Source organism: Haematobia irritans, chromosome 1 (genome assembly GCF_050003625.1).
Source record: "Haematobia irritans isolate KBUSLIRL chromosome 1, ASM5000362v1, whole genome shotgun sequence".
Classification (NCBI taxonomy): Eukaryota; Metazoa; Arthropoda; class Insecta; order Diptera; family Muscidae; genus Haematobia; species Haematobia irritans.
In genome coordinates, this window is record NC_134397.1 from 83616267 (window position 1) to 83642531 (window position 26265).

Genomic DNA, 26265 nt, shown 5'->3' on the forward strand with positions numbered 1-26265 from the left:
TGAAACCAATGGAAACTTCAAAAATGACAAGTTCTTCTAAATAACGGAATTTTCTGAAAGGATGTTATTGTTATTAATTGTTCCAAATATAAAAATCGCATTATCTTTATGCAACTTTTTAAACTGCGCTAAAACCACTGATGCAATTAGTGGTAGGTCCCAATGGACCTCATCACGCAGAATCGCACTAAACTTTTTAAAATACCTATAAAAACCGATTTAATGATTCAATCACATAACAAGTATATACGGCCGTAAGTTCGGCCAGGCCGAAGCTTATGTACCCTCCATCATGGATTGCTTAGAAACTTCATCTAAACACTACCATCCACAATCGAATTACTTAAGTTGCGGTAACGCTTGCCGATGGCAAGGTATCTTAAACCCTCCTAACATTGTATGTAATTAAATCAAAAAAGATCGATCCAATACGTATATAATTCATTTTGACAAAGTAGACATAAAATTTTGACAAATTTTTCTACAGAAATAAAATTTTAACAAAATTTTCTATAGAAATAAAATTTTCACAAAATTTTCTATAGAAATAAAAATGTTGACAAAATTTTCTATAGAAAGAAAATTTTGACAAAAATTTCTACAGAAATAAAATTTTAACAAAATTTTCTATAGAAATAAACTTTTGACAAAATTTTCTATAGAAATAAAATCTTGGTAGATTATTTTTGGCTCGAGTGGCAACCATGATTATGAACCGAATAAAATTTGAACAACATTTTCTATAGAAATACAATTTTGACAAAATTTTCTATAGAAATAAAATTTTGACAATGATGAAAATTTTATTATGAACCGAATCAAATGTTAACAAAATTTTCTCTAGAAATAAAATTTTGACAAAATTTTCTATAGAAATAAAATCTTGACAAAATTTTCTATAGAAATAAAATTTTGGTAGATTATTTTTGGCTCTAGTGGCAACCATGATTATGAACCGATATGGACCAATTTTTGTGTGATTGGACCAATTTTGGTATGGTTGTTAGCGACCATATACTAACACCACGTGCCTAATTTGAACCGGATCGGATGAATTTTGCTCCTCCAAGAGGCTCCGGAGGTCAAATCTGGAGAATGTTTTATATGGGGGCTATATATAATTATGGACCAATATGGACCAATTCTGAGACGGTTGTTAAAGATCATATACTAACTGAATATTGTGTTACGGTTTATAAGCTTGGAGCTAAGGCTCGATAGGAAAACTAAGGTTTTCAACTAGATAAACCAAAGGGAAAAATGGGGAACTAAAATTCCACGGGATTATCCACAGATTGATGGAACTTAGGTTCCTAGATTAATGGGTCATTTCGCATGATCACACTACTACCACGAATACTTACATGGGAAATAATATGTCGGAATGAGAGGAAAAGAGACGAAATGTTCGGGTTATATGAGATAACAAATCTTTTATTGGGAGCAGAGATCCTTTGTCGTCGACAGCTGGATGAAGAAAGAGGCCGGAAACTTAGCCTAGATTTGACAGGTAAATTCAGAGATTCAGAAAAGAAGAAAGAGGAAAGCAAATAGAAAACAGAGTTGCTACTTAAAATTATGACAGCTTAAAACTATAATCTATTACATGTTAACGACTAGTCTAAAAAGGGGAAATTCATTTTAATTTATCTTTACAATAGGAATTCAATATTCATTCAGGTTTTCGATTCAATAATTCAAAATTCAATATTTTTTCCAAACTACATTAAACATCCTCCCGGCCTTGGCCAAGGAGGCCAATTTAATGGTCCAGAGCCTCTTCTAGCTGGCGGAGGGCTTCCATGGCTTTTTTTAAGATAAGTCGGCGCGGTGAAAGCCCTCTGTCTCTTCTGGTGGCGTGGGTGTTGAGGCGTCTCGATCTCTCTCGAATCTCGTTCGCTTTATCTCGTATACGTTGGCGATCAATTGCTTCTTGTAATTGGTGTTCCTGAGCACGACGGCTAGTTAGAAGATGGCGGACATCTGAGGGTACACTACCACGTTTAATCTCATCATATGTCACTCGTACAAGGGGGGCAATGTGTAGAAGGGTATGGTGTTCCTCTCCACAATGACGGCAGGCACTCTCGGAGATGCATTCGTATGTTTTATGAGACCTCGCTAGACAATTAAAGCAATAACCTAGCCTCCTAGCTTCTGTACGTCGACGACCCACGTCCATGTTTAAAAATTTCTTACAAAAACGTAAGGAGTGGATGTCGTCACAGACGAGACACTGGCGAATGTTGCTTGGTGCCCTGTGGAAATAAATTGAAACATTTTAAATATTCGTACAATTTGTGTTATTGGAAGAAATGTATCAATATACAGATACAAATCATGACGCTGAGAGAGGAACTTATTTTATTTATTGATTTTTGAGAAGTGAAGAAAGGGAGAAAATAGAGCAAAGAGAATACCAACGAAGATAAAGGAAACAAAAGGTTGCGACAATTATTTTGAGATAGGGTTTGTTTGAGAATTTGACTGAGATTCGTATGGAAGAGGACATAATTTGGTGATATCTCGAGTGATAAGGCCATTATTTGTGCGAATGTCAACAATACGGACAAGACCATCACGACCTTGATGTACCGCTTTAATACGGCCAAGTTTCCACTCGCAGGGTGGTAGTTGATCATCTTTAATAACGACGAGTTGGTGAATTTTGAGATTTTCCTTTGGATACTGCCATTTGTATCGCTGTTGTAACTCCTTTAAATACTCATCTTTCCAACGACGAGCAAATTCGTGCTGTTGTGACTTTAATTTATCCCAACGATCAGCATATGATAAATTATCTGGCACAGTTTCTGGAGCTGCAACTAAGGGAGCACCTCGAAGAAAATGACCGGGTGTCAAGGCAAGAATTTCAAATGGATCGTCAGTCATGGGAGACAGTGGACGAGAATTGAGTACTGCTTCAATTCGTGCAAGTAAAGTTGTAAATTCTTCAAAAGTGTACTTATGACTTTGAGAAACTTTACGGAAGTGGATTTTGAAAGATTTCACGCCGGCTTCCCATATTCCTCCCATATGAGGGGCATTTGGGGGTATAAAAGACCATGCAAACCCATGAATTTCATATTTTTCGGCAATATCACGAGATGCTGTATTCAGAAATTCTTTGAATTCGTAACGTAGTTTTCTTTCAGCGCCGACAAAATTCGTTCCGTTATCAGACATAATTTTCGAGGGAAGTCCTCGTCTTGCTGCAAATCGAGTGAAAGCTGCGAGGAAAGATTCCGAGGAGAGGCTGGAACATAATTCCAAATGTATGGCTTTAGTGCTAAAACATACGAAAACACATACATAACCTTTTTGATAAATAGCCTGTCTGAGATTAGACGTCTTTATAGAAAATGGACCGGCAAAGTCTAAACCCGTTACAGAGAAAGGAGGTGAAAAAGAGCTTCGCTCTATGGGGAGAGCGCTCATTTGTTGAGATTGCAGTTTTTGTTTATAAATCGTACAAATTTTGCAAGAACGTATACACTTCTTAATCGCTGATCTCAATCTGGAAACATAATATTCCTCTCGTACAGAACGCATCAATAAATTGTTTTCTGCATGTAATAGAGTCGTGTGTAGATAAGAGATGAATAATTTGCAATATTGGGATTTAACTGGGATGATTATGGGGTGACGTTCACTAAATCTTAAATTTGAATTAGCGATTCGTCCATTTACTCGTATAATACCGCTGGGATCAATATATGGATTCATTGTGTAAAGTGAACTTTTGCGATTGACTTGTTTCGATATGATCAGATTAACATATTCTTGGGAATAGTATTTTTTCTGTGTGAGACGAATCAGCAAGTTTCTAGTTTCTTTAAATTCCTGATGAGTGATCGATAACGAGGTGGAGACTACTTGTCGTCGTGATGTTTTGGAAAAACGAAGTACATAAGAAATAACTCGTAAAGCGCGAGCCCAGCATGAAAACCTGTCCAAAATATCTTCGTCGTTGTCACTTAAGTGAAAAGTTTCAATTTTTCGAATTTCTGGGGGATTCTCAATGGAGACAACAGATTTAGGCCAATTTTCGGGAGGCTCAATAAGCCACTCAGGACCGTGCCACCAAAGTGAGTTATTCATGAGTTCCATTGGAGAGCAACCACGCGATCCAAGATCTGCCGGGTTTTCGTTGGAACGAATGTGACGCCACGAGCAGTTTCCTACATTTCGTATTATTTTAGCTATACGATTGGCTACAAAGGTTTTCCACGTATGTGGAGGCTTTCCTAACCAACCCAAAGCAATAGAGGAATCGCACCAAAGAAATAATTCATAGTTATCAAGGGAAATGTCTTTGAGAACATGTTTAATCAGCTGAGAAAGGAGGACTGCACCACAAAGTTCCAAGCGAGGCAAGCTGAGTGGATCAATGGGTGCTACTTTGGTCTTAGACACCAAGAGATTACTCAGTACTGACTCTCCTGTGTCTACTCGAATGTAAAGTACAGCGCAGTATGCCTTCTCAGAAGCATCACAAAATCCGTGTAGCTGAGTTTTGTATTTGGGGGAGAAATGTACCCATCGAGGTATTTTTATTTGAGACGTATAATGAAGATACTCTATGAATTGATTCCATCTTATAAGTGTATTCGGTTTCACATTCTCATCCCATCCTGTACCTTCTAGCCACAAATGTTGCAATAGAATTTTGGCTTGAATGACAATAGGGGAGATCCAACCAGCCGGGTCAAATAATTTGGACACTGCAGATAGAATCTGTCGTTTCGTTATCGATTGCGTGATCTTCGGGGGATCAATCTTATAAGAAAATCCATCTTCAAGTGCGTTCCATTGTAAGCCTAAAGTCTTCATTCCACTTGTTTCATAGAATTTTAAAAATTTTGAATCTAAGACTTTATCTTCGGAGACAGAATTGAGAATTTCCGAATTATTCGAAGTAATTTTCTTGAGTTGAAAGCCAGCGGAGCTTAACATTTCAAGTAGTTGGGACAAGGAATCTATTGCAGATTCTGGATCATGAGCTCCAGAAAGGACATCATCCACATACATATCATTCCTAATTATCTTCGCAGCACGAGGATAAGAATCTTCTGAATCCCGAGCAAGTTGGATTAAAGTTCTTATAGCCAAATACGGAGCACAGTTTACTCCAAAAGTCACTGTCCTTAGGGCATAATCTCTGATAGGACTTGTGGGTGAAGGACGGAAAAGTATTCGTTGGAAATGAGTGTCGTCGTCGTGAACTAATATTTGACGATACATCTTCTCGATGTCGCCGTTAAATACATACTTGAAGATTCGCCATCTGAGGATTAGAGTCATGAGGTCAGATTGAAGGGTAGGACCTACATGGAGTATATCGTTAAGTGAGGTACCAGAGGTGGTACGTTTTGAGGCGTTAAAGACAACCCGAACTTTTGTACTGACACTTTGTGGTTTGAGTACAGCATGATGAGGCAAGTAAAATGATCCAAAAGAGCCATTAATAGAAGATTCTTTTGAAGTCGTGGGTCTCATTTGATCAAGATCCAAATATTCCTTCAAGACATTGTGATAGGTCTGACAAAGTTCGGGTTTGTTCTGAATGGATTGCTCCATTCGAGCATATTGAATAAAGGCCTGAGTTCGAGAATGGCCAAGCGGTGATCGGAATTGATAATCTTCCTTAAAGGGGAGACGGACAATGTATCGACCGTCTTGGTTTCGGACAGTAGTTCTAGTGTAAAGCGATTCACAGAATTCATCCGATGGAGATAGAGTCTTCTCTTCTGGAACTTCTTCTTGCTCCCAGAACAATCGCAACTGTTTACTAATAGGGTCTTCAGTGACATCTGTTACTTGGATTGAAAAAGAGGAAACGAATTGGATATTGATTGGTCCGCTAATTACCCAACCAAATATAGTCGCTTGAGCTAAAAGTGAGTCACAAATATTCTTTACTCCATGAAGAAGTATTTGAGGAAGGATATTGCTACCTAGGAGCAAATCCACGTGACCCGGGCGATGAAACTGTGGGTCTGCTAAATCTAATTCTTGCACATCAGAAACATTGATTTTCTCTTTGGGAACGAAGAAATTAGGCAAAAGTCTAGTGATCTTGGGGACGACAATAGCTTGAGTGTCAATATTAATATCGTGCGATTGTGAAAATAGTGAGAGGGTACAAATATGATTGGAATTGGCAACAACTTGACCACCAACACCGCGAATCTCAAAATTCTTGCTCTCAGTAGGAAGAGAAAGTCTTTGTTGAAGACTTCGAGAAATGAAAGTTTTTTCTGATCCTTGATCGAGAAAGGCACGAGCCTTAAAAGTGTCTCCTCTATGCCTGATGGTAACAATAGCTGTGGGTAACAAAGTGTTTTCTCTAGAGGAAGAGCTATTAGGAGAGGAAAAGTGGGCAGAAGTCTCTAAAACAGTAGCACTATCGGGCGAGTCAAAAATTTGGAACGACGATTGTTCATTTTGGCCAGCTGATGCTGTTGTGAAATTCGATGTCGACGATTGGGGATGAGACTCCGATCCGTTAGGATTGACTGAAGCTCTAACCTTAGGAAAGTGTAAAAGAGTATGATGGTTTCTTTTACATTCAAGGCACACGAATTTGCTTTTACAATCTTTTCGCACATGTCTATAAGAAAGACAATTGAGACATATATTGTTTTCATTTACAAATCGATTGCGAGATTGAGGGCTTAAATCTCTGAATTTAGTACAATCCTTTAGGGGGTGGCTTAGGTCACAAAGCTTGCACTTGAGATGCGCAACGCCTTCAGTTTTGAAAGAGTTGACTTCGGCGGATCTTTTAGTGGGAGAAGATTTCGGACCGTGAATACTGTCAAGTCTTTCAACAATTTCGTATCGATTGGAGAGAAAATTATCCATTTGGGACCAAGTTGGGAGCTCCTTATGAGTATGGAGAGATTGCTCCCACAGAGACAAAGTTTCGTGAGGTAACTTACTCGAACACAAGTATACTAAAATGGGGTCCCAATCTTTAGTGGAAATATTGTGAGTTTTAAGGGCGGCTAGACAATCATTAATGGTTGTCTGAATCCTTTGTAACGCCTCACTACTTTCTGAAGAAATAATTTTCAAATTTAATAAAATTTTCAATTGATTATCCACAAGTATCCTTTTGTTCTCATATCTGCACCGTAATGCTTCCCAAGCCAAATCAAAATTTTCTCCACATAACTGATATTTTCTCACAATACCAGCAGCCTGACCCTTTACCTTGAGCCGAAGATGGTAAAGTTTCTGAACGGGAGTTAATTTGGGGTGATTGATATATACTGCGGTAAACATATCGCGAAATGAAGGCCACTCTTCATAACTGCCTTGGAAATTCTCAGTATCGCAAGGGGGAACTTTAATACAACTAAATGATGATTCTGAATTATCGAGTGGCAATGACGACTGAGATGGGTTGGGAGGAGCTACAAATGACTTTTGTGCATCCATCATTTTTGCCTTGCACGTGTGAAAACGTAAAGTACAGCTTCTGTACTTATCCTTGGCAGCGGTTATGAATTCATCAGTGAATTTCTCTTCTTTAGTGGTGAAGATCTTTTTATAGGACATTTGGACATTTGCCCATCTTTCATGTAAATCCTGAGATGCAACCGTTAAGGAAGAGTCAGAGTGATCTGTCTCAGGTCGATCTTCAAAGTCCGGACAGAACATGACTAGATCGTCAGAAAAGAAAATAAAATCTCCTTGTAAATTATCCATTATGGGCGGATAGTTATATGTGAGCAATTCGAGAGACAAATAGACGCAAGTGAAAAAGTGACAAAAATGAGTGTATCAAGAGAGTCCAAATTCAGGATGAAAGGTTACAAAAATTTTAAAAATAAAATTTTACGACAAAATGTGTGGGCTTAATTTTTATTCGGCGATAGAAAAAATTCTAGTGTGAAATATTCAATTTAAATTCGTTTTAATTCTTCTTCTGCTTTAAACACATTAACGTGTGTATAATGACCGGCATAGAAATATCAGAATGCACCAAGGTTTCCGAGGATTGATTTCGTTGCAGACTGCCGAAGTGAGACATTAACTTGAGCGGTCAACCCAAAATGGCAACTGGTACCGACCTTTGAGTCTGAGTCAACCTTTGCAAGCCATTTGAAGCCATGACACAAGCAAGCAAGTTTGAGTGCTGACCCCAGGACTGATTTCAGGTTTTTATAGCGAGCAATGTTCAATTGGGTAGTCTTTAACTAGTCGTTCACTCAGCAAAACACGAGAAAGCATATATGACTTCGATGGGAAGGGTTTCAAAAACAGAAATGTGAGAAAGATATTGAAAATTTCAGTGATCTTAAAAATTGATATTGTATCTGAGATATAACCTTATAAATCTTATCCGTTAAGATTCAAAAAGTTCCAAAAAAAAAAACAAATTCATTTAATATGAAAAGTTTCGAAATTCTCGAGTATTCTACAAAGTCACCAGAAATTTATTCAAAATTGGGATAAACAGAACATTGGAGTATGATTTGCAATTTGGTTTAAAAACAAGCATAAATAAATTTTCTTCGCACACCAGACCTTAGATCTAAGTGTACGGTACAACCAGAACTCGTGAAATATTATAAGTTTCACCAAATAATAACCATTGGTAATGAGCACAATTAATTTTAAAATAAATATTTACGGTTTTCAATCCAATGAGAATGGATACACCCACTCTATTTCGATAAATTTAAATTCACAAATAGATAATTAAGACGTTTGCATACGCCCAAATAATATTTCGTCTTGGGAAAACTGGGTTTATAAGTCTGGAATTCGTATAAATCTCTTTTCACTTTTGATATAAAATCTTTTCAATTCTTCAAAGTAGTCTGCATGACCCGTGGGTTCTAGTAGCGAACCCCAAAAACATCTGTTTCAAGTGTGTACAACTTCGGTTTCTTGTAGCGAAACCTCAAAACTTTATTTTTTTTCCTCGATCCGATGTTTAAAATGCGATAGTAAAATTCAATTTCAATTTCATAGTATTCGATTTTGTGTTTCAATAAATTGTGTTTATTGTGTTTCAATAAATTGTGTTTATTGTGTTTCAATAAATCGTTTTGATTTATTATTCTTCTTCTTCTTTAACAACGTTTTAAGAGTTTGTGATTGTCGATATAAATTTTTTATTCGATAGAATTATGGAACTATATATTGATGATTGAGAATATTGGTGATGGTAATATGGATTAGTAATATTGAGCAATATATTAATTATGTTAGTGATATACGTAATTGTTTGATGAGCTACGAAATTGTTCTTTTTTATATATATTTTTTTTAAGTATTCAAGTATATCTTTAAAAAATCAAATCCAAGATTTTAAGTTTTGCTTGAGACTATGAAAATGCAATAAATTATTTCTCCTGTAAATATTGCTCATTTACTTTGTGTGCTTTCGTTATGATCAATTGAGAGAATGTTTTGTAATAACCGACAATAATGATATTTACTTTTCAACTTTGCTTGAGTGCTTTGATGCAAAACAATAAATTATTTTCTCTTATGTAAATGTTGCTCATTTACTATGTGTGTTGTCGTTATGATCAATTGAAAAAACGTTTTGTAATAATCGACAAAAAATGGTGTTAACTTTCAGGCGATTCATTAATTAGATTTACGATGTTAAAAAGTAAGAGTATACTTCAGGGGTCACTGAGTATACGATATGAACAATTGACCAGCGAGAATACGGTATAAAAAGTTGTAGATCGTAACGAAGAAAAAGCACCAAAACTACTTATAAGTGGGAAACGGTGACTTACAGAAATTCCAAATGAGATTACAAACTGTTGTTGTTGGTATTTAGATTATGCTGTTGTTGAGAAAGAAGTCCACGCAATTGCTGTTGTTGTTGTATTTGTGGCAAACAGAAATGCAGATTTATCTGTATACAAGCAATTCCTTCGTTGGTCGACAACTCCACAGACTTGTTGTTTTGTTGTAGAGATGATGTATGATGCACTGCTCTAGATAAAAACTTTCCTTGTGTTGCTACGTTGACCAAAAGATTCTCTCTCTTCGTTGTCTATGCGGTTGTAAGAACTGGGTTTGGGAATGGGTTTGATCGAATATTGAATACAGAAAGAGATTGGTGGCTTTCCGTCTTGTTGTCATGATATGGCTAGGCAATAAACTGAGGTAGTGCACCAAAGAGAGATAATATACCGACTTTGATGATGGTAAATGTTCCAAGAGAGTTGACTTTGGTGGCTAATGTTGTATGTGTGGAATGGTGGTGGTTTGGCGGTGACGTAAGCAAAGGGCTGTCGTTTGTTTGTTGCAAAATGTATTTATGAATGATTTTGTTCGGCTTTTTGTGTTACCGAATTGTGCATGGAGACCACTGTGGTTTGATGGTCAAAATATGTTGGACAAAAACAAAAACGACCGACCGTCTAGTTGATGTTTATTTTAAGTACCTAGAAAACAAATTCCATTAGTGATGTAATCTGCATAAATTGGAGTTGTTATCGAAGAAGGCAACAAATAAAATGTTTATGGTTGTAGAATTAGAACACACATTTACTGAATTCGATTGTTGTATGCGTCAGTTGTGACGAATGGAGCACTTTTCTCTCAATAGGAAGAAATTGCTAAGGTCTCCTATGGACGTATACGCACGTTGGATAAAATATGTTTGAGACAACTTACGGTTGACAGGTTTCTATATAATTATTGCTTAATACGCCTTGGTAAATCTGGCAAAAATGAGCATAAAAAATGACCAACGAATCGGTTGTTTCTGCCGTTTAGCGGTTGTCCGACGTGGCTGTTTTTGCCTTGATGAGGGAAAATGTGGACGGTAGTTATCTTCAGCAATGGTATTGTTGTGTTTTTGGTCGTTGCGGCAGTGTACGAAAAGAAAACGTTTGACGAATATGGGGCAGATGGTATAGCCAAAAACTGGGTAAAAGGAAATATTCGTTATATTGTTTACCTGTCACTTCTCCAAAAAATGACGAGCGCTGGAGGCTGCTGCTGTTGGTATCCCTTTTAGCGGGCGGCACTTGGTTCGTCTTCCAAAAGATTTTTATGCGTTTTTCCTTTTTTTTTCTTCGCACGGCAGATTTTAGTCTCCTAACAGCTTGTCTTTTTAGATTTGTGGTGGCCGATGGTTTTTGGTCTCCCAACGAATCTTCTTTCTTGTAGTTTTCACCAGCTTTCAATAATATAACGAGGTGTTGATAGCTATTTAAAATTTTTAATAGCTTTTACGAAAAATATTTCCTCGAAATAAATGTGGTGTGTGGGTTTGCTATTTATGCAAAATGGCTACCTTTACAAATGGCAAATTGTGTGACGTTTTTTGTCCCTCTTTTACAAATTTGCAATCGCTTTCTGAACACTTCCTATGGTACATTTAATGATGGAATAGTGTTGCCAGACACGTTCTCGATAAATTTCGACACTTGTATATGGGAATTTTACAAATTGTTAGATTTTATGATTTTTAATTTTATTAATTGAGCGACTGTATTTACCACAATTTCTGAACAAGGTAGGTTCGAAGGTCACTGGTTCATATCCGGTTCGAAGGACCATGAATATTGTGTTACGGTTTATAAGCTTGGAGCTAAGGCTCGATAGGAAAACTAAAGTTTTCAACTAGATAAACCAAAGGGAAAAATGGGGAACTAAAATTCCACGGGATTATCCACAGATTGATGGAACTTAGGTTCCTAGATTAATGGGTCATTTCGCATGATCACACTACTACCACGAATACTTACATGGGAAATAATATGTCGGAATGAGAGGAAAAGAGACGAAATGTTCGGGTTATATGAGATAACAAATCTTTTATTGGGAGCAGAGATCCTTTGTCGTCGACAGCTGGATGAAGAAAGAGGCCGGAAACTTAGCCTAGATTTGACAGGTAAATTCAGAGATTCAGAAAAGAAGAAAGAGGAAAGCAAATAGAAAACAGAGTTGCTACTTAAAATTATGACAGCTGAAAACTATAATCTATTACATGTTAACGACTAGTCTAAAAAGGGGAAATTCATTTTAATTTATCTTTACAATAGGAATTCAATATTCATTCAGGTTTTCGATTCAATAATTCAAAATTCAATATTTTTTCCAAACTACATTAAACACTAACACCATGTTCCAAATTACAACCGGATTGGATGAAATTTGCTTCTCTTGGAGACTTCGCAAGCCAAATCTGGGGATCGGTTTATATGGGGGCTATATATAATTATGAACCGATGTGGACCAACTTTTGCATGGTTGTTAGAGACCATATACCAACACCATGTACCAAATTTCAGGCGGACCAGATGAAATTTGCTTCTCTTTGAGGCTCCACAACCCAAATCTGGGGATCGGTTTATATGGGCGCCATATATAATTATGGACCGATGTGGACCAATTTTTGCACGGTTGTTAGAGACCATATACCAATACCATATACAAAATTTCAGCCGGATCGGATGCAATTTGCTCCTCTTTGAGGCTTCGCCAGCCAAATCTGGAGATCGGTTTATATGGGGTCTATATATAATTATGGAACGATGTGGATCAATTTTTGCATGGTTGTTAGAGACCATATACAAACATCATGTACCAAATTTCAGCCGGATCGGATGAAATTTGCTTCTCTTTGAGGCTCCCCAAGCCAAATCTGGGGATCGGTTTATATGGGGGCTATATGTAATTATGGACCGATGTGGACCAATTTTTGCATGATTGTTATAGACCATATACCAACACCATGTACCAAATTTCAGCCGGATCGGATGAAATATGCTTCTCTTTTAGGCTCCGCAAGCCAAATCTGGAGATCGGTTTATATGGGGGCTATATATAATTATGGACCGATGTGGACCAATTTTTGCATGGTTGTTAGAGACCATATACCAACACCATGTACCAAATTTCGGCCGGATTGGATGAAATATGCTTCTGTTAGAGGCTCCACAAGCCAAATCTGAGGGTCCCTTTATATGGGGGCTATACGTAAAAGTGGACCGATATGGCCCATTTTCAATACCGTCCGACCTACATCGATAACAACTACTTGTGCCAAGTTTCAAGTCGATAGCTTGTTTCGTTCGGAAGTTAGCGTGATTTCAACAGACGGACGGACGGACATGCTTAGATCGACTCAGAATTTCACCACGACCCAGAATATATATACTTTATGGGGTCTTAGAGCAATATTTCGATGTTTTACAAACGGAATGACAAAGTTAATATACCCCCATCCTATGATGGAGGGTATAAAAATTTACAGTTTTCAACTTAAAACCCTTTTATACAAGAAGTCATAAACCATCACGCTGCAAATCATGCAAAAGATAAAGTTATGTAGGAATAAAAATCAAAAAAGTCCAGCGGGACCACATCACGCACAGAAGGGTTAAAATGCTCGGATTACCACCATAACTTTTAATACCATCAACGTCTATAGAAGCCTCCATCTACAATTATACTTCTGTTTCTAATTATAGCTAAGAGTCGTTAAATAACTTTTTTTTTTTTCAATTATAAATAAATGAACTAAAAATAAATAAATATTTTTTTTAGTAAGCCTGAACCGCGTACATTCTCTCTACTTTTCAGTAGAAATATGTATAAAAATCATCCATAGTGTAGTGGTGAAATTCTATCCATGTCAAACCGTCCGTTGAAATCACGCCAACTAACCGAATGAAACAAGATATCTAAACTTTATCACATAGAATGAAAGTCGGTATATGACGCCAATGTCTCCCTGTCAACATCGACATAAAAATTGGATTATACCGATCCATAGACATAGACCCTCCTGGAAGACATAGACCCTCCTGATATAGGTCTGGGAGATAAACCGCAGTTGCATATTTAAGAAAATTAAGGGGCACATGTTTATGGGTGCTTTGTCACTTTATTAATTCTTAATCTGTTTTTAAACTATTTGAAACAAGAAAAATATAAATTTCCCATTAAAAATCTGAAAAAGGCGAGTTATGAAAAAATTGACTCAAATGAACTTCCTGTGCAGTTAAAAAAAAGAACATCTTTGGGAGGGCATTTTTGGAAGGTCTTTTAACGTTGTGCCTTGAGTAGAACTTCCAATTTTTTTTTTGCTGGGAAGTTATTACTAAAAGAACATAACATAAAACAGACTAGCCTAATCGACTGATAGACTATTTCATGCAAAATAGCATTCGTTAACGATTAATAGCTTACCAATCCTCCAATAACTCCAAAAATTTATTGTAAGATGTAAGGAAGCCACCATGGTTCAATGGTTAGCATGCCTGCCTTGCATATAAAGGGTCGTAGATTCGATCTCAGCTTCGAACAAAACACAAAAAAGGATTTCTGCGGTGGATTATCCAACTTCAGTAATGCTGGTGACATTTCTGACTATTTCAAAACTTCTCTACACTCAAAGAAAACAAACGTTTGGAAAACGTGTACCGAAAACGTTTTTCTTTTGTTAGAGTTTTTTGAATTGCTTCGAAAATTTTAAACTTTTATCACCAAAAAAAAATCGTTTGTTATAAAATTTCTATTTTTTCAATAAAAAAAGTTATTTTTGAAACAACAACACAGTCCATTTCGTTTATATCAAACACTGTTCTTTTCTGACTTTAGGTTTTTAATAAGACACATTTTACAGTTCAAAATTTAATATACTACAATGTAATGTTGAACATTTTTTCGGAATCTTTCGAACATATCTGGAATATATGTAAAACAAACAAAAAAACTGTGGTCGAAACAGGGATCGAACCCACGACCCTTGGCATGCAAGTCGGACGTAGCAACCATTGCTCCACGGTGCCAAACTAAATGTTTGTTTCTGTTAAATAAACTTTGTTTATTCGGTTCGTGGCGCCGCAAGCTATGCTATGTAAATATAACTTATATGGATATTTATCTATTGATGACCATAACAGGTACATAGCTCAGTGGTTAGTGTGTTGGCTTACGTGCATGGTCCGCGGTTCGATTCTCCGTCCAGGCGAAAGGTAAAAAAATTTTAAAAATTTATAAAATCGTAAAATTTCTTCTACATTCTTGGTATTACAGGAAAAGGTGTTAAAGACTAAAAAACCTCGTCGATGTGAGAATGATGTGAGGGAAAATGCAAGAAAACAATGTTTTTTTTAGTTTGTCTTTATGAAATTGTTTTTACACTCTGGAAAAGAATAAACGTTTATCACAAAAAGTATATAATTTTCTTCCAAATACACTTCCTTACAGCGAAAAGCAAATGAGAAACGAACTTTGTTTGTATAAAATTTCGTTTGGGAGGAAAGAATTATTTTTTTGCGTGTAAGTGGTTTCACAGCAATGTGAATCGGCGTTCGGAATCGACTATAAAACGGAAGTCCGTTGTCATTGAGCTAACATCGAATCGGGCAGCACTCAATGATAAGAGAGAAGTTCACCACTGTGGTATCACAATGGACTGAATACAGTCGACTCCGCTTTACTGAAACGTTAAAAATGCAGCCATTTAATTTCAGTTATCCGAAGTTTTTGCTAAAGCGGACTACGGATAACTGAAAAAAACTTCCAGTAATGCGAACTTCGGATAACTGAAAAAGTTTCAGTAAAGCGGACTCCGTATAACTGGAAAAAAATCCACTCAATTTCAGTTAACCGAACTTATGACCAATGCTATGTACATAAAATAATAAAAACAAGGTGTTTGATTCCGTGTGTGTGCCATCTACAATTTTACCTTTCAGTTGATTTTATTTACAGAGTGATTTAAACTGTTTTGAAAGTGCCATCTTCACTTGAAATAAAGCGTTCTCAATACGGAGAAGAAAATGTACTCTCTCTCAATAGCGAGAATGTGGCATTTTCAGTAAAGCGAAGTCATACTAATGTGACGAAACTCATTTGAACACAAAAAACTTTTCAGTAATCCGATTTTTTCAGTTAAGCGGAGTTTCACTAAAGCGGAGTAATTTAAATGAAATGGACAGAAAAAACAACTGGGGAATGCGATCGATTTCAGTTATCCGAGGTTTTTCAGTAAAGCGCATTGCGTAAACATTGTTTGTGGAATATCAATGGTATAGGTTTGGGGAAAAACGCATTTCCACATTTAAGAACATTAAAGGGTACATGTGAGTTTTATCACAATCTGAACAGAAATGTCTGATATTAGGAGCTACAGTTGATTCTGAACCTACAGAGTTAGTATAGCACTAAATTTGGGAAAATCGATCGATGCATATATATGGGAGCTATATCTAAATCTGAACCGATTTTGATGATATTTTGCAGATTTGGTTGATACCACAGAAGGTTACCTTGTGCTAAATTAGAGTAAGATCGGACACTAAACAAGACTATTATGGTCAGAAATCAAGTTATAAGGAGCACATTTTTCAAAAACGAGCGACACATATATATGGAAGCTATATCTAAATCTGAACCGATTTGGATTATATTTTGCAGGTTTTGTTGATATTACAGGAGATTATCTTGTGCTAAATTTGAGTAAGATCGGTCAGTAAATGAGACCACTATGGTCAAAAGTATGGTTATAAGGGGCAAATTTTTGAAAATCGGGCGCTACATATGCGAGTATATGGGAGGTATATCTAAATCTGAACCGATTTGCATGATATTTTGCACATATAGTCAGTACTGTAGAACATTAGTATAAGTCATATTTGAGTAAGATCGGCGGATAAATAAGGGACTTATGGCCAAATTTGGGAAAATCGGTCGTTACATATATATATGGGAGCTATATCTAAATTTGAACCGATTTCGATGAAAGTTGGCACACTTAAAGGGTGACCAATAGGATTACTTCGTGGATTATTTTGTGGCAATTTTGACGCCGATCGCTTAGTAAATGAACGCAATCTGACCCCATTTATCGAAATCGGGCGATACATATATATGGGAGCTGTATCTAAATTTGATCCGATTTTTCCAAATTCAATAGGGTTCGTCCCTATACCAAACAAAAGCCACATACCAAATTTCATCAAAATCGGTTATTAATTGCGACCGGAATCCTGCGAACAACAAATACATGGACGGACGGACGGACACCAAGCGCTAGATTGACTCAGGAGGTGATTCTGAGTCGATCGGTATATATTTTATGGGGTCTAAAATCAATATTTCTGGTAGGCACATTTTTTGGCCGATCAAAGTCATTATACCCATAGTGGTCATAGTGGTTTAGGATATAATTAGCGACACCGATAAAAATTCGGGGTAGAAAGGGTTAATGAAAATAGACTTGATATTCGAATACTATCCAGTTCGATTAATATTAATACCTTTATATAAATCGATTTAACCTGGAAAATTATGTTTTGCCACAAACTAATTAAAATGGTGAGACTTTATAAATAAAATTTCAATGACCTTAAAAATAAGTACAATGCTAATTAAAGTATATTTCTCAAAACTGAATGAATTACTGGATGGTAAATATGGTGATGATTTGGCCTTTGATTTTTTTCATTTTAGTTCATTTTTGCTCAGAAAATTCTTGTTATTTTACACACAGAAAAAAGTGTCTTCGAAGCTAAAGGAAAAAATGTTCATCAATTTAGTTTAGCCATTTTATTTCCATTCAGTTAAATTTTTGTGTGAAATAATAAAATTTACTTGTTTCAGTAAAAAAATCTTAAATTGAAAGCAGTTAGGAATAGTTCATTGACTAGAATAAGGCATGGCATTTTACTAATACTGTTTTCTTCGCTGTGTATAAGAATTTACAACTGAACTAGAAAATTTTATTCACTGCATTCGTAAAAATAAACAAAAACCGAACTAAAACCAAGTTTCCTCAAATTTAGTTATATTTCTTATAAAATGATAATTCTGACTTCTTTTATTATAGAAAGCTTATCATCCATACGAATAACACTTGGCATAGAAAAATATTTTAGTTCATTCGTACTAAGAAGTATTCAATCCTTTCAAAACTTAAGGAAACACACTTGTTAGAATATAGGAAAATTTCCTACAATTCTTTTATCTACTTGTAAACGATACCTGTCATCGATGTGTTTGCGCGTGGGTTGTTTTTTAGTTGGAATCGCGTTGTTATGGTATACGGAGAGATTGTTAAAAAAAATAGTAAAATAATATAATAAACAAAATATATAAAATATTTGTTATTTAAAATTAGTGAGACAAATTTTTGTTTTTCTGAAAAGAAAACAGCAACAGAATAACAACCCCTTCATTCGACTTCATTTTGGAATCTTCAATTAACAGGTAATATTCAGTGACGCTAACCTTTTGTGAAAAAGTTGGTTTAGGATTTTTTTGTTTATATATGTAGGTATTGAAATTGTAAAAGGTGGACAAAATTGCTAGGCAGCAACTTATTCAAAGCCAAAGGTACTAGAAGAAGAATAAAAATGTGTTTTAATATTTCAAGGCCAGTCAATGCTGTTGATTCTAAATAAATATATTTAATATATTAATAAAATATGTCTTCTATTGAAGAAAAATGCTTATATAAATACATAAAATTGTATTTGAAAACGAAGGTAAGCAGTTCTAAATTTGAAGTAAAAGGTTTACCACAAATATGTGAGATTTGTCCAAATGAATGAAAAAAGTTCAATAAAATCATTCCATATATGAATTCAATTCAGTTAAATTTTTTCATTCTGTAGTATAAGGGTACATAAATATAGAAAAATGTTAACTAATATATGGAATGCATTCTACCTAATTTCTACGAAAATCACAACATTCAAACAAATAAAAATGTCTTTGGCGCTATACTAAGTCACTTTTTTCTGGGTGTATCAACGCATTATGTAAATCCCAAATGGAATACAGTTAAGTTCAATTTTCCAAAGAGGTAGTTTATTCTTCTCATAAAATAGTTAACGTTTTCTTATCTTAAGATAATAAATATAACATAGTATTTAAATCAACCAATAGTAATAACTACCTGGCAAAAGTCGACGAATTGTACTATTAAATGTTAAATATTTATTTTCGTTTTGATTAATTTATGACACCAACATTTCTTTGGAACTCACATTCAACGCACATGTCCTAAAATTAGCATCATATCTCATTTATGCATTGTGATGTGGGTTTCGTAGGGCCTACACATCATCGATCTCTTTAGACTGGTATAACTTTCTAAGAACGAAAAACTTGATTTTTCCCAAATTCCCAGAAGTAGAACGTACACCATTTCCTAAACTGGGGTGGGGTTAACTCTTTTCTTGCATATCAAAATGGTTAAGCATATCAAAATTTCCCTGGCCATTATTTATGACTAAAGCAAAACTGAAAAATAGTATTGATATATCTACTCCATATATCAAATATCCTTGTACGTATCTGTGTGTCTTCATCTTTCTCTTTCACACACACACATACATACTAAATTGAGTTGTGTGAGTGTGTGTGCGTATGTGAGATTACACGATGGATGGCCATGTTGAAAGCGAAAATAATCCACGAGAAAAGAAATCATTTAATATTTATCATCAGAGATAACATATTTCCTCAATGAAAAATTCCTAAATCGATTTCTTCGAGCAAATCATATCACACAATTTAATTTTGATTTTGAACAGTAAACAAATATATTATCCTTCCACCCAACTCTCCGATCAACTCACCCACACACCGGTGCCTACGTATACACATTCAGCCAGACATTTATCCATTCGAGCAATGTGCCATATTCATCCACACCTAAAGACAAGGAGCCACAGACAGACAAGGATATAATCGTTGGAACAGACAATGCGATACGTATACTTTTATTACCACTTTATGCATATCAAAATGTAGACACACTTCGCTCCATGGCCAGCCACACTCCTTCATATGCCCATTCCCTTCCAGTCAGTGTGGGTAAATTGTGTTCGGATTTCTAAGGAGTGGAGTTCTCTTGCTTATAAATGTTGAAATTTTATGGCATAAAATTATGAGTTGAGAAATCATTCTAACGATTATTCACGCTTTCTTAGCTCCATTTCAAACTGTGTGCGCGAGTGTGTGTGTGTGTGAATGTAAACAGATGAGTCTGTCCTCCAGAGTTGAAATGTATTTTGCCAGGAAAATATGGCTTAAATATTTATAATAACATGGTTGTGTTTTGTACATCAAATTCATGCTCTTCTTGTTGCTATTTCTCCTCGTAGGTGGAGTGTTTATGTGGTGATGGAGCCCAATGCAAAAAGTCCAACAAATCTTTTCCGTTTTTAGTTCTTTAGGTCTGCCAAGTTTATACATAGAGATTTATAGCGAACTTTTTTCTTATGGATTACGGGAAGCCTGTTTATGCTCGCCACCATTTTCTATGGCTCCGCTAGACTTTAGACTTACATCTCTAGTAAAATATCACACCAAACCACTTTGGGGACAAGATTAAAAAAAACTTTGTTCCGCGTTTGGGTTTGTCTCTAGACCCCAAAAATATTTTCTAATCGACTCACTGAGCCGATCTAGAGTCAGATCCGTCAATATGTTTACTGTATGAAAAAGAGATATTTCAAATTTTCCTGCTTATTTTGTAGGTACAAAGTAGGCACAATGATATTGATTAAATGTTGGTATATATATACGAAAGATACCAACATGACTTAGTGAGAGAATCAACTGAGAGCTCTCTTTGGGAGGCATATTTTCATATGGATAAACGTGCTTGTATGAATATTTTTGTTTTTTTTTTAGGCAATGCGCTTGGTATTGATGAGACTCCTCCAAACATTTGATATGGTTAAATGTGTAATCGAAGAAAAGAAAACAACGACAGGTAAGGAGATGTGCTTTCTGCTCGAAATACTCATTTAATGTGGGTATGTGTTTCTTATCTAATTTGACATTTTATCTTCTTCGACACCAACGATAAAAAAATTGAAACTCCGACAAATATTTGAAATGTCTAAAAGGCGTTCTACTAAAAAATAACGAAAGTGCAGCGTATTTGTTATAAAGTACGAACTGTTTTCTTTTTATACTCTAAGCCACATAGTTGTCAGGGTATAAAATCTTTGATCTGCCAAAAAATGTGCTTACCAGAAATATTGATTTTAGACCCCATAAAATATACACCGATCGACTCAGAATCACCACTTAAATCTAGCCCTTGGTGTCCGTCCGTCCGCCTGTCCATGTACTTGTTGTTCTGAGGATTCCGGTCGCATTTATTAGCCGATTTTAATTAAATTCGGTATATGGAGTTTTCTTGGCACTAGGACGAATGATATTAAATATGGCAAAATTAGGTTCAAAATTTAGGTATAGCTCCCATACATATGTATCGCCCGATTTCGACAAAAAGGGCACATTGGGCGTTTTTAATAACCCATCGTTGTCAAATTTGACACAGAGCAATATTATTCAAAACAATAATTTTAGAGCGATAATGCCACCTTAATACCGGCTTTAAAGGTAAAAATTAAATTAAGTACAAAACACGATAAGTTTTAAATGCATTTAAAATGGTATTAAATGCCAGTAAACACCTGTTCACGCCTAAATAAATTTGTGTGTATATTATGCAAGTTTATACTCGACTCCACGTTATACTTTTGTTAGAGTTTTTGAATTACATCCAAAATTTCAAACTTTTATATCAAAAACAGTTTTTTGTTACAAAATTGTTATCTTTGCAATAAAAAGATAATATTTTATCCAAAAGCTCAGTCCATTTCATTTATATCAAGCACTGTTTCTGACTGTAAATCATTAATAATCCACATTTCGATGTTTCATTATAAAAATTTAATATAGTATAAATATAAGTGTGTAAATTAAAAAAAAATGGTTCGTCGGAACAGGGATTGAACCCACGACCCTTTGCATGCAAGGCAGACATGCTAACCACTGCTCCACGTAACCAACAAATGTATGTTTCTGTTAAATAATGTTATGTTTGCATGGGCTCGTGGGCGCTGCAAACTATGCTATATAAATGTAACTTATAACGATAATTATCTACTGGTGACTATAACAGTTACGTAGTCCAGTGGGTAGTGAGTTGGATTCCAAACTGTATGGTCCTCGGTTCGATTCTCCGTCCAGGCGAAAGGTAAAATTTAAAAAATTATAAAATTCAATAATTTTTTTAGAAAAATATTTGATAAAAAAATTGCCCTGGTGGGATTTCGTTCATACTAATAAAGAACTTCTCGAGAAGCAATTAGAATGTTATTCCTTGGTGTCGTATTAGGATCATATCACACACATTTGAATTGACCTTTAGACGCTTTATATTCAATGGCGTTTGTGGCTGAGTGTGCTAAGGCGTTCTGTTATGGTGCCAGGTTCAACCCCTGATCGGAGCGAAAAAGTTTTTCAAATTGTAAAAATTAGATAAAAGGAAAATAATAGTGTAATAAAACATATAGTTGAAAAAAAGTGAAATTGGTTAATTTTTTTTTTCGCTTTTAAATTTCTTCATTCAAATTAACTTCCAGGGCACAACTTCTAAAGTAATACAAGGGATCCAAAAAGGGAGTACTTCCGTCCTATGACAAGCCCGTGTAAAATTCATTGGAGATGATCCATGTTTGCACTACTTCCAGATCATAGATTGGGGATCCAAACTACTTTTTTGGAAGCTCTTTTTTTGCTGGGATCTTCTTTGGGGAAAATTCATATAAAATTTTTGGGCCCAAAATGCTTCCAAACATATAATATGTTCACATAAAACAAACATATTAATGCTTCGGCAGTATCCAATAATATATGTGCTTCCTGCAAAATATGTTTGGAACATATGTTAGAGAAGCGATTTTTTTTTTGAGGGTGTATGTATCGATTTTGCTAAATTTGACATAAAACCCTTATTTATTAACTGATCTAAAATTTCAAAATTAGATGTATTAGTTGATCTTATTTATGCTTACATATAGCTCTTACATAAAAATATTGCCGATTCCACACTAATTGATCGATATCCTCTTCTTGTACCCTAAACAACGTAATGGTCGGGAAATAATATCTTTGATCTGCCAAAAATGTGCCTACCAGAAATATTGATTTTAGACCCTAGGTTAGGTTAAGTTAGGTGGCTGCCTGTTGTATCAGGCTCACTTAGAGTATTCAGTCCATTGTGATACCACATTGGTGAACTTCTCTCTTATCACGGAGTGCTGACCGATTCCATGTTAAGCTCAATGACAAGGGACCTCTTTTTATAGCCGTGTTCGAACGGCGTTCCACATTCCAGTGAAACCACTTACAAAATATATACCGATAGTCTCAGAGTCACCTCCTGAGTAGATCTAGGCCTTGGTGTCTGTCCGCCCGTCTGGTCGTCTATCCATGTATTTGTTGTTCTCAGGATTCCGGTCGCATTTATCAACCGATTTTTATGCAATTTGGCACAGAGTTATTTTATTGGCATAAGGACGAACGCTATTGAATTTGGAAAACATCGGATCAATTTTAGATCGTCAACAAATTTGGCACAAAGTAATCTTATTAACCACACTTTCAGTGTTCAAAATTTCATCAAAATCGGTTCAGATTTAGAATTTGTTCATATAATCCTTATTAATAAACCGATCTTACTCTAATTCTATTTTCAAAAAGTTGGCTCTAATAACTTTATTTTTGACCATAATGCCCTCATTTATTAATCGATATTGTTCAAAGTTGGCATCATGTAATTTTCTATAGTATAAAATAAGCCTGACAAAAATAATAGCAATCGGTACATATTTAGATATAATTCCCATATATATGAATCACACGATTTAGTCAAATTTGGCCATAAAACTCGTATTTAGTAACCAATATTACTCAAATTTCAAGATATGAGTTACTACCCGATATCATGTAGATTTACATATAGCTCTTATATAAATATATTGCCCGATTTTTACAATATACCCTCAAAAAAATCGCTTCTGTAACATATACCCCAAACACATTTTGTTCAAACATATTATGTTTCACCTTAGGGCATACACTCGTAGTAAAAATTTTTAATGAAATTTTCTTTGTGCGGATATATTTTTAAGGCGCCAATTGGTTACTTCCATTATTTTACTTGCAGCATACTCTCTAGGTCTATCTTTCTAAACACATATATGTTTATAGGCTATTTCCAAATTAATATATGTTTGCATCTAAGCATATAATATTTACAAATATTTTATGTTCCAAACATAATATATTCTAACATATTAACATATATGTCGCAAACATGTTATGCTAGTTTATGAACATTATATGCTTGCACTTAAAAATACTGTGTTAAAAAATTTGAGTTCCAAACATATAATTTTTACACCCAAACATATGAAGAACAGTATTTTTCGTCCGTGTAGGTGCAAAGGCAAATATAGCTATTAAAATCAGGCATTTCTGTTCAGACTGATATAAATTTCCCATAAATATGTACCCCTTATTTTTCTTAAATATGGAAATATGGTTTATATCGCAAACCTATTTCAGTGATACGTCAAAAATGCCTATGTTCACTAGTTCAATAGGGGTGATTTAGGTTATGATATGGTCGGCTGCCCTGACTTTTTACTTTACTTACCTGTTTACAAGTTACATCAAGTGGTACCAGTTTCGGAGATTTTTTCCAAATTGGGGATATTTTTTACGGATGGAGATTTGGTGGGGAATTTCCATAAATTTGCGATCAGTGTTCATCACTGATTTGGACAATATAGAAATAATGAAGATGGTTCATCTTCATATTTATCTATCACCCAATTTTATTACTTGAGTATATAGAAGTACATTTTTGTTCATAAACATATGGTGACGGAACTTCCAGATTCAATTCTCGAACATTTGGAGACGTTCACCGGTCTCCCGGTATTGTGCTTCGAAACACGCAGACAAACATATTTCAAGAGCACAATGTTATTTTTGGACGGCGATCATGTTGCCGGCAACATTCAAAGCCTTTGTTTCTACCGCGGAATTTATCACAAATAGCAGAGGCATGGTCCGACGACTTGAAAAGGCTGTTTAATGTGACTCTGGGGTAATTTATAGTCGGAATTATTTCGCCATCGACTCTGACATTAAACTGTCAACTTACTTCTTCTATCCGTCTAGTGAAAAAAGGGGCTGAAATAACTGGTAATCAACATTAAGGCATGATTGTACAATATTCCGTATATGATACAATCTCGTCGCCGTCAGGAGAGGATGGAAGAGAGGATAGGTAACGATTGAACAGTGGCGAAGATATCACCCCACCTTGGGAAACTCCCTATTTCACTCTAGGGAGTCTTGACTTCTTATTCCTAAATTCCACACACAACTGGCACCCGCACAGATAATTTAGAACCCAACGCTTGGTTCCTGCCGATAAGGACGTAGTTTTGATGTCCACCAAGACCCTGACATGGCACGAGGACTGTCCTATGACTCGGCTTGGGCTGATTGAGTCCTGTATTAATATATGCTGAAATGGCATGCAAAGCAGCAGTCGTTCTATGTACTTTAAGGAATCCATGTTGATTGTTGGCAGCTGGAAAACTCTCTATAAGGCTGGGGAGGAGTAGTGCCTCAAATGTCTTGGCTACTTACTTACCCTTTGCTTAGCTTCAGTAATGGAATCGGTTATAATGAGTGATTCCAAGGATAATTTGAGGGGTCGAATCAGGTTCTCAACTTCCCAGATGCTTCAGCATTAGCATAGTAATTTCGTCGGAGCCCAGTGCCTTGAATGGTCTCGCCCTGTTGATGACATTGGCAGCTTCGGCTATGGTAAATTGTGGTTTATCGTTGGCTGGCAGACCACGAATGAGATGCATGGATCTCTTTTTACTCTCGCACTCACTCATACAACATTCCGACGACTGAAATGTACGGGTTTCTCTTTTTAGTTCATCTTGTTGTGTAGTAGCAACTTGCTATTTCCAAATTTTGGTGAAGTCTATCTTAGTATTTTCGTAAAAAGTAATTACTAGAATCTCACCCTTACAGACCTATCTCCCGATGGTCAAGAATTATCGTACGACCTACCTGTATATATATTTCCTAATTTTATTTTTGTATACGCTCAATACGATTTCATGGCTCTAGTATATCTTTTTTAAATATATTTTGTTTTCATAGCGAATTAATCCCTCAATAGTTCGCTAAGTACTCATTTATAATTTTTGGTAAATATTTATTAATGGCTTTTTAACTTTTCGCTTATTTGCTAAATAACAACAGAAACTCGTGGCTATGAGACCATAAATTCATATTTTGTTGTCATTGTCCTGAAGACAAATGTCAAATATCTTTCTAGCAAAGGATTATTTATCAAAGACCTCATCCTTCAATCATTCCATTTACAATTCGTCCAAATTCATTCGTTGTTAT

The 26265-nt window shown here is 35.6% G+C and overlaps 1 protein-coding gene across 4 annotated transcripts; it reads right to left on the bottom strand.

Moving 5' to 3' along the window:
• Nucleotides 1–1407: 1407 nt before the first annotated feature.
• On the bottom strand, nt 1408–11952 carry LOC142221303 (uncharacterized). 4 transcript variants are annotated; one of them, XM_075290980.1, is made up of 3 exons: nt 10946–11300; nt 9771–10427; nt 1408–2258 (listed from the first exon to the last, which is right to left on the bottom strand). In XM_075290980.1, the coding sequence occupies exon 3, from the start codon at nt 2180–2182 to the stop codon at nt 1763–1765; it is 420 nt and encodes a 139-aa protein (XP_075147095.1). In that variant the 5' UTR covers nt 2183–2258; nt 9771–10427; nt 10946–11300; the 3' UTR covers nt 1408–1762. The 4 variants fall into 4 exon arrangements, with proteins under 4 accessions (XP_075147095.1, XP_075147096.1, XP_075147093.1 ...); XM_075290981.1 differs by lacking the exon at nt 10946–11300 and adding an exon at nt 10660–10813; XM_075290978.1 differs by lacking the exons at nt 9771–10427; nt 10946–11300 and adding an exon at nt 11739–11952.
• Between the last annotated feature and the right edge of the window lie 14313 nt (nt 11953–26265).